We start from the raw sequence: 9501 nt of genomic DNA on the forward strand, positions 1-9501 counted from the left end.
TATGGAAAGATCACTTCTCCAAATTATATAACGGCGATGACGAACCGAATTCCGCTGTAAGGGAGATAGAACCACCCAACCTCGGCTACGCAGATCAACAATTCCGCCTACCCGACCTTGACGAAGTGAAGATAGCTATATCTAAACTTAAGTCAAACAAAGCTGCTGGAGCTGACGGCATCGCTGCCGAACTATTCAAAGCAGCAGGCGATGACTTGGTAGGGAGCATGCACCAACTCATCTGCAAAATTTGGTCGGAAGAAAGCATGCCCGATGAGTGGAATCTCAGCATAGTGTGCCCGATACATAAGAAAGGAGACCCTCTAAACTGCGCCAACTACAGAGGCATCAGTCTTCTTAACATTGCGTATAAGATCCTCTCTGCCGTATTATGTGAACGTCTGAAGCCATTCGTCAACAACCTGATTGGTCCTTATCAGTGTGGCTTCAGACCAGGAAAGTCCACTATCGACCAAATATTCACACTACGGCAGATCTTGGAAAAAACCCAGGAGCTTCAAATCGATACCCACCATCTCTTTATCGATTTTAAAGCCGCGTATGACAGCATCTATAGGGAAGAGCTCTACCGAGCAATGTCTAGTTTTGGCATCCCTGTCAAACTTATCCGTTTGTGCAGAATGACGATGGAGAATGCACGCTGCTCTATCAAGGTCGGAAAAGATCTTACCGATGCATTTGATGTCAAAAAAGGTTTTAGACAAGGCGATGCACTGTCATGCGACTTCTTCAACATCGTTCTGGAAAGAATTGTGCAATACTCAACCGTAAACACTAGAGGCACAATCTTCCAAAGATCCATCCAATTACTCGGATACGCAGATGATATTGACATAATTGGAAGATCAAAGCGTGATGTCAGTGGAGCGTTTTTGAGCATTGCGAAGGAAGCGAAGAAGATGGGTTTAGTGGTCAATGAGGGCAAGACCAAGTATATGCTGTCATCAAAAAAGGACACTGAACGACGACGTCTTGGACAAAACGTCACCATGGACAGCTATAACTTTGAGGTAGTTAAGGACTTTGTCTACCTAGGCACCGCTATTAATGCAGACAACGACACCAGCGCTGAAATCAAACGAAGAATAACTTGCAAATCGCTGCTTCTTTGGACTTAGAAGGCAATTGAGAAGTAAAGTCCTCTCTCGAGCATGTAAAATCACCATCTATAAGACACTCATCATCCCGGTTCTCATTTATGGCGCTGAGGCCTGGACCCTGTCAAAGAAAGATGAGAGCGTCTTAGGATGCTTCGAGAGAAAAATTCTTCGGGCGATTTTTGGTCCCGTACGCATAGATGGAGAATGGAGGAGAAGATATAACGACGAGCTGTACGGGCTGTACAGCGACACTGACCTAGTTAGCAGAATCAAAGTCCAACGGCTTAGATGGCTAGGTCATGTAGAGCGGATGGACATCAACGCTCCAGCCCGGAAGGTCTTCGAATCCAATCCCGAGGGACGGCGCAGTAGAGGAAGACCGCGACTCAGGTGGCGCACCCAGGTGGGAGAGGACCTCAACCAACTTGGCGTGCGAAACTGGAGACAGCTAGCTAGGGACCGAGCTGGCTGGAGACGCTTGTTGGTTGAGGCCCAGGTCCGCCCCGGACTGTAGCGCCACCTTAAGTAAGTAAGTAAGTAAGTAATAATATAATCAAAATATCAATTTTAAGATTTAAGCAATGCGGTTTTATACCAGCCGGTTCCAATAAATTTAAAAATTCAATTGGATAATTCATTGCCTCATCTTGATTCATAACAATTGATTTATATGTCTTGACTACACCTGGCAGTTTTGATTGAATTTTAAAATTAATTTAATTGATATGAATGTTTTTCGGTGCTAAAATGGTGCGTTCTCTCAAAAAATCATGATTTCTGTAATTTTGAAGAATATTCGAGAAAACATATTCAATCAACTCATCTATAGATTGCGCAATTGTACAAAAATTGTTCGGTAAAGTGATCAATCCGTTGGTACTCTCGATTAGTATTTTGCCATCACCAATTTCTAAAATTGTTTTGATAACTCATGGGCAGTTGCATCATTACGTACATAGGTGAATACGCATATAAATGTTCAGTGCCACTTTTCGTACATATCTCCAAAGAAGTGATGACTTCAAAAATGCGTTTATTTCATCTGTAGGAGTTAATCGAGGAATGACCGACAATTTTTGACGAAAGTCCTCTGACAGCAATATCAGAGCACCACTAAAACAGCTGTTGATCACCCCGTAAGTCTTGCATTGCTCGATTAAATGCTTCCCATAAAATAATTGACGTTAATCGCAGAACTTTTGACATAGCAGAATTTCTCGAAATATTGCATATTGTAGTTTCAATCACCCGTACATTTAATGGCAATTTTAATGCAGAGTGTGCGGTCCGACAAACTTCTAATAATGTAGCAGCGATTCCCGATGATGCAAGTGCCAATCAAATTTTCTGTTCCGATCGAATAGTTGCTAAAATAAATGATACAACGAAAGTTTTGCCTGTACCACCAAGTGCATTTAAGAAATATAATCGACCTGTATTATTGAAAACAGCTTGCATGATTGTGGCATACATGTTTTTGTTCAATATGTTTTTGTTATATTCGATTGTAAAAATAAAAGTAAATCATTAGAATTGAACTTCTGCTCACGTTGCAATTCACGATCAAGAAATCATGTATCTCACGATTTGGTGCGGTCAGACCCAATTGTTCTAATGCTTTATTTACAATCGTTAGACACATATCTTCAATTATTATTACAGCTTCGTTGTACATTTCCAAGGTAAAGTATTAGTACAAATTGTTTGTATTTATATGTTTTCAAGATTTTTTTTTAAATATTCTCTTCGTACAAACCTTCTTTAGACTTCCACGAATAATTCAAGACCAAAATTAACCAAATCGGTAAAGGCATTGTTGAGTTATAAGATTACAGCGAAAAGTGGCATTGATTTTTATATATATAGATTATTGTACAAAAGTTTGCCTAAAAAATGCTGTTATTCAAAGGTTTGATTAAAAGTAACTCAAAATATATAAATCATAGAAATGTAATTTTAGTTTCATTTGAAAGATATTTTTGACACCTATTTGATACCTATTTGATTTTCCTAGCTTTTCTATATCCAAAGATATTAGCATTTATGTCGAAAAAGTGCTGATTTTTAATGGTTGGACATTTCGAACTTCAATCTCAAATATCTCGGATCTCCCATGAGTTATCGACAAAATATTTTTGCAGATATATCCGGCTTAGAACAACCTTTAATTTGATGCCAAATTCATTGGTGTACACTCCGGGCCGGATGTCCCTTATAAAATGAGCAATCCCCTTTATTATTTAAGTATGTTTTATTAAATAAAATACAAATGTTTATGCATATTTTAATAACTTAAAATAATGAAGGAATTTGTCGTTTTTGTATAACTTCTCTGTAATACCCAGCAGATTTTTTAGCAGTTCGTTCTCTATTTGGACTTGACATATTCACAGCATAAAGACCAAATTTCTCTCTGAAAAAATAAATATTAATAAAATATATTAGACTTTTTTACAATTCAATAAAAAATAAAGAAATCACTAACGTATAGCCTCTTAGCCATTCAAAGTTATCAATCAAACTCCAAGTTGTATATCCTCTCACATTGCAGCCATCATTGATTGCATTTAGGACGGCTTGTAAATGACTCTGTAATTGGTTCAATATTTAAACATTGTCACAATATATAAAATCATGTATTTTAAGAAATTCTAATAATGAATAACGATGAGAAAGTTTTTTTTGAAATCTTACCTTTAAGTAACGAATTCTATCATCATCAATTAGTCCTGTTCCGTCATCAGACCAGCCATTTTCTGTGATTATTACTTCCACATTATCATATTCATCTCGAATGAACCTTAAAGAAATACAGTTAACAAAAAGTTAAACAATTGTATTAATAAGTGTGTTCCTCAAACAATCCATATTGACCTACTTCAAAATTCCTTCAAGTCCTTCTGGAACACAATAAAGCCAATCGGATGCAGCTCTCAACCACTTAGGATCAATAGAAGCATCACAATTAAAGTCACGTTCCCACGATGGACTCACACCATTTGGTTTTGAAGCTGGTTTAATATATCTCGAGGAATAATAATTCAATCCTAAGAAGTCAGCTGACCCCTTTACAATGTCTCTCCATTTGCCCTTAAAGCTTGGCAAACGTGACCTTATGCGTCCTTCCTTTTGACTATTGGCTCCGATATCCATGATCATGACGTCAGGATATCCACCAGTCTTACTAAAGATTGGATGGGCTAAGAGCCCTAACTAAATTATAAAAAAAATAATTCATAATAAATATGTATTTCCTTGGAAGTCAAAAATACTTACATTATATTGCATGGCTCGATCAATGACATCTTCGTCGTTGGTTTTTGAAAAAAAGTACCTACTATCCAGAGTTATTCCTACTTTGCCGCCCTGAGTTTTAGCAAATCGGGATTGATATGATCGATAGGCAGCAGCATGAGCTTTTAATGTATTATCAATACAAAGATAATCAGCTACACCAGGAGCATAGACTTGAGGTGGATAGGTAGCATCTCCATAACCATTATGACAATAATCGTAGGGTTCATTGAATGTTATCCAGGTTTTCACCTTAAGGAATATGAAAAATTCAAATTAATTTCACCAAATTATTAACACGTCATGTATGTAAATATGCGAAGAATTCGTTTAATGGGTTTTTGGGAAAGTCTAGATACACTGTCATATCTTTTAAGCCCGTAAATATAGCGTACCAAGCTGTATTGTCAAGATCTTCATTCAGACAGCTTACACCGTGTTCTATAAGTCCTACATGTGGACTCAATTATTTTTTTTACAATTAATGATAATTCAATTACATAAATTGAGGATAACAAAGGTCCCAAAATCGAGTTGGAACAAATCGTTCTTCAATTGAACTGCTTGCACTCGATCTGTTAAGTAGGAACGCAGGAGTTTTACAGCTCAGAACGAGAAAGAAATTGTCGCATAAAACTTATACAACTAAGACCTTGCAGAAAACTAGATTGTTTAGGTGTCAGTAAGTTTGTAGATCCAAGATATGTGGTCAATTGATTTTTCAGGGATCTCTCGAAGACTTTCGACAAAAATTGAAGAATTGCAATTGGCCTGAATTCATCATAATGAACATTTTTGTAAATTAGTAAAATCTTTTTCCATTGATCTGAAAATTTACCTGAAGCGATATCAGCTAGAGAAATGTTGGAAACACTTCACCAAGCTCAATATCAACTAGTTCTGTGCTATTGACTATTGAGACAAGCCGTAGCTAAAGGAAGCGCCTCCGGTGATTATCGATGACATAACAATTTTTGCATCTGCCAACACCTAATTTGTCGAAGATTGGTCCATAATTGCTGTGAAATCAACGAAGCATTTGGGCAGGAGGAATATATTTCACATTGAGTCGATCGAATTGCTTGTAAAATGCCGTTCCGAAGCGGTAGCTACAGAGACGCATTATCTCGATCTAGCATTAGAGACCGAATTTAGTTTAAAAGCCAAGGTTTTATGACAGGTTTATAATTTGTTGTTAATATCGGTACATGCCTGGTAAAAAGCGTGAGAATAGGTGGCGTGAAACAAGACCTACTTTTAAAAATTGATTGGGTATTTCAAAAGTGTAATAAGGCCAATTTTTAGCAGATGGTCATATTGCACCTTAATAAAGTGAATAAGGTTAAATTATTTTGAGAAATAAGACCAACTTATTTTTACGGTAAGGTATTCAAGGGGGTCAAGTTGCGCCCTGCAACTTCCCTGATTGGGCACACAATAGTATTTAGGGGATTTATTGTATTGTTAAAAGTGTTTTTGTTTCACTTTATTTAAGTGTAATAAGACCAACTGTTGGGAATTGGCTTTATTACACTATACAAAAGTGAAATAAGGCCAAATCTAGAAATTTTACAAAGACACAACTGTAATTTTGTAAACTAAATTTACAGTCAATTTTCTAAAACGTTTAATTACTTCCATGTAGATTTTTTGACAGCCAATTAAAGACTGAAAACTGGCCTAACTTTCGTACGATCTTGTGTTTATAATTTTTAATGTATTAAACGCACATAATTTGTTTAAATATTTTGTGTAAATGAAATTCCCCTTATTAGCAATAAACATAATATACATAGGTGGTATTTTAACTTACCCTATCGCCATAGTTTTCGAATAATTCAATTGCATAAACAACAAATTGATTGATCAGCAATGAGTTCGTAAATCCACCAATTTTTTGGATCTCTGATGGAAGATCGTAGTGAAACATCGTGACCATAGGTTTTATTCCGTTTGCAATAAGTTTATCAATTACATGGTTGTAGTAATCGATTGCTTTTTGATTTCTTGAAGAAATATCACCCGTGGGATAGATTCTGGACCAAGCGATTGAGAAGCGGTAATGGTTGACCTGAAAGAGAAATTCAATTTTCGAAAAGTTCGAACGTTTTTTTAAAATTACATTCTATTTTTTTTTTAGTTTGAACGATTTCCGTTTTCACTTACTAAAGCGAAACGTAAATATTACATTAGTTTGCCTATTTCATTGCTGTTGTGCTTTAGTTTTCTGAATACAATTTTAAAGAATAATAAATTATAAATAGATTTTCGTATAGCAAATAATTTTAAGTTCTATGATTATGAATATTAATTACACTGGTCGGCAAGGTTTTCTACCTAGCAATAAAATTGCATTTTTAACATGGGATTTGGTGGCCTTAATTCAAATTCGACTTTAAAATCAATATAATAACGTCATGTTTTTGTTTAAAATTCAAAAAAACACGTAAAAAAGTCTTTTATTTTTGAGGCTATCTTAATTCTTGAAGTAGCTTTTTGTTTTTAAAAAAATCGTTGATGGTTTTTCAAATCTATAATTCTTTTCTTCAATATTCAATTCGAATATTTATGTTATTTTATATGATATTTAAAAGATCTTCATAAGTTGTTAGATTTCACTTATCTTACAAAAATCTGAATTAAAAAGTTAAACCCTTATTACTAAAACGGTTTTTAAATAAAAATCAATTCCAAAACATACTTTTCATTGAAACTCAACATAACAAAAATTACAATCACGCGCGTATATAACACCAAGATTTTAAACTAAAAAACTATACCTTGAGTTCTTTTAAGGCTTGCAAATCCTGTTCAAAACGATGGTATGAATCAGCTGCTATATCACCATTAGATTTATCACGAATTTTTTCAGGATCACTATGAGTGAAATCATCCCAAATAGATGGACCCTTTCCGTCTGCATTCCATCCGCCTTCAATTTGATAAGCAGCCGTTGCTACTCCAAAACTAAAATTCGCTGGAAAGTTTGGGCTTCCCTTAGCTGATAAACTACATTGTTCTGCTACATTATTAGCAACAAAACATCTGTAAAAGAAAAATAGTTTTTTTTCTTAATTTTATAATTCAATGTTTTTTTTTTTTAATTTATTTATCAGAATACGAACGTTAATAATGTTACAACAAAGAACGTTGACCACAATTTAATCATTTCACTGCCAAAGATCTGCACCGACTGAATGTGTTGTGAAATATTTATCGGCTTTTTGATGTCCGACTCTTGTTTGATGCTAAATGGGTCAGAGTTCCATATTATTTGTAATCATTGATAAAGCGGGATTGACTGGTATAATATTTGTTCTGGATTTGATGGTTGTTGACTTATATACGAGTATGCATGCATATTTTTTGCGTTTATTGACTTTTCTTTGGAGATTGCCTGTTTGTAAAGGGTGTTTTTTTTGAAAGTGTGGTTTTGAAGAAGAAATAGAAGGCATAGAATTTAGTTTTAATGTAAGGATTCTAGCTTTTGTCATTATGTTTACAAAATTATTTCGTTGCAGCAGCAGCAGCGGTTGGCTCGATAAATCCGTACCGAGACGACCAATTATCGACTTCTTTCTGCAGTAATAATACGCCAAATACTTTCTTTCAAGATGTCAATCGTTTTGGGGTTATCTTACATCACCCTTCAAAAATTAGTCTAGCGGTGTTTAATCGCCTCACCACAACCCACTACCACTCGAGATAATGCACCTACCAAAAACCTTCTTTATTAAATTGATACGTCTAGTCGTGCAAATCGAATTAATATAGAAATAAAAAAGAAGCTGGAATGTGGGTCGTAATACCAACAATATTTTGCATGAAATGAAATAGTTTAATTTCAAAATCTATTTTTGTTACCGAGATTTTTAGCCGAAAACCAATTTTTACCAATTTTAGTAGCATTTCTCAAAAGTTTGTATTTCTTATATAAAAAAATGTTCACGAGATATCGAGAACCGAACATCAATTTTTACCAATGTTTCGTACTAGTTTTTTTTGCAGATTTCAATGTTTTATACAATAAACCGACTGTTGGGTTTTTATAAATTATACAATTTATAAATTATATAAATTTACTTAGTTGTTGATGAAAGTGGCCTTTTCAAAGTGATGAAAATATTAATGACGGGCTTTAGACAATGAAAAAACAATTAAACAAATTTACTTATGTCGAAAACCCAATGTTTTAAATTTTCAAAAAGATATTTTAGTCGAAAGTAAATTTTTACCATCTTTTAGTATTGTTTTGTTTAGGTTTTTATTTTTTGTAAGGAAACTGTCGATTCCATTTTTCTCAAAGCCTTACTGAATGTTGAATGAGCTTGACTCGCTCAGAAAAGAATGCAGGAAACTTTTCAACCGGACCAAAGCCGCAAGACTAGCCTCTTGCTGGGACTCCTACAAAGAATCCCTAAGAATCTACAAGAAAGCACTAAGAAAATCCAAGCGATCTTTTAGGCGATCCTTCTGTGGCACGATAGAAGAAACTTCTGAAGCCTCAAGGTTACGGAAAATTCTTTCAACTAGTCCAGCTATGCCAAGCTGCTTGAAAAATACAGACGGCTCCTGGACAAATTCAAGTAATGAATCGTTGAACTTACTATTGGACACTCACTTTCCTGGTAGTTCTCTTACCGAAATTTGCAACAATTATATACGTTCAAGTTCAAAAACAACATATCCACAAGGTCTGATCACAAGGGATAAGCTACAATGCGCTCTCAACAGCTTCAAACCATTTAAATCTGCAGGACCAGATCGAATAATACCAGCCGAATTACAAAAGACTTCTGATATAATTGCACCAATCCTTGACGCAATTTTTACCAGCTGTCTTTACCTGGTCCATGTTCCCTCGGCATGGAGAGAAGTCAAAGTTGTTTTTAAACCTAAGGCAGGTAAATGCTCCCAAGTCAATCCTAAAGATCTACGACCTATAAGTCTATCATCATTCCTTCTTAAGACCCTGGAAAGATTGATTGATATCCATTTAAGGGCACGTATCGATAGTACCCGTGGCATGATGGTTAGTGCGTTGGACTGTCATGCCAGAGGTCTTGGGTTCGATCCCTGCCTATGC

At 35.3% G+C, this 9501-nt stretch overlaps 1 protein-coding gene across 1 annotated transcript; it reads right to left on the reverse strand.

Moving 5' to 3' along the window:
- Window positions 1-3359: 3359 nt before the first annotated feature.
- LOC129945648 (myrosinase 1-like) lies at window positions 3360-7697 on the reverse strand. Its single transcript, XM_056055490.1, has 8 exons — window positions 7541-7697; window positions 7196-7460; window positions 6229-6486; window positions 4398-4667; window positions 4000-4334; window positions 3816-3921; window positions 3607-3710; window positions 3360-3534 (listed from the first exon to the last, which is right to left on the reverse strand). Exons 1-8 carry the CDS (start codon window positions 7582-7584, stop codon window positions 3414-3416), a joined length of 1503 nt encoding a protein of 500 aa, XP_055911465.1. The 5' UTR covers window positions 7585-7697; the 3' UTR covers window positions 3360-3413.
- Window positions 7698-9501: the final 1804 nt, after the last annotated feature.

The sequence above is a fragment of the Eupeodes corollae genome, chromosome 2, assembly GCF_945859685.1.
Source record: "Eupeodes corollae chromosome 2, idEupCoro1.1, whole genome shotgun sequence".
NCBI lineage: Eukaryota > Metazoa > Arthropoda > Insecta > Diptera > Syrphidae > Eupeodes > Eupeodes corollae.

What these genes read in the sequence shown, in the direction of transcription:
- LOC129945648 (XM_056055490.1), bottom strand. Translation starts at nt 7,584, where the DNA reads ATGATTAAATTGTGGTCAACGTTCTTTGTTGTAACATTATTAAC. An exon ending in TTTGTTGTAACATTATTAAC is followed by an intron (nt 7,461 to 7,540) that starts GTTCGTATTCTG and finishes TTTCTTTTACAG; the next exon opens with ATGTTTTGTTGCTAATAATG. An exon ending in AAGCCTTAAAAGAACTCAAG is followed by an intron (nt 6,487 to 7,195) that starts GTATAGTTTTTT and finishes TTTCTCTTTCAG; the next exon opens with GTCAACCATTACCGCTTCTC.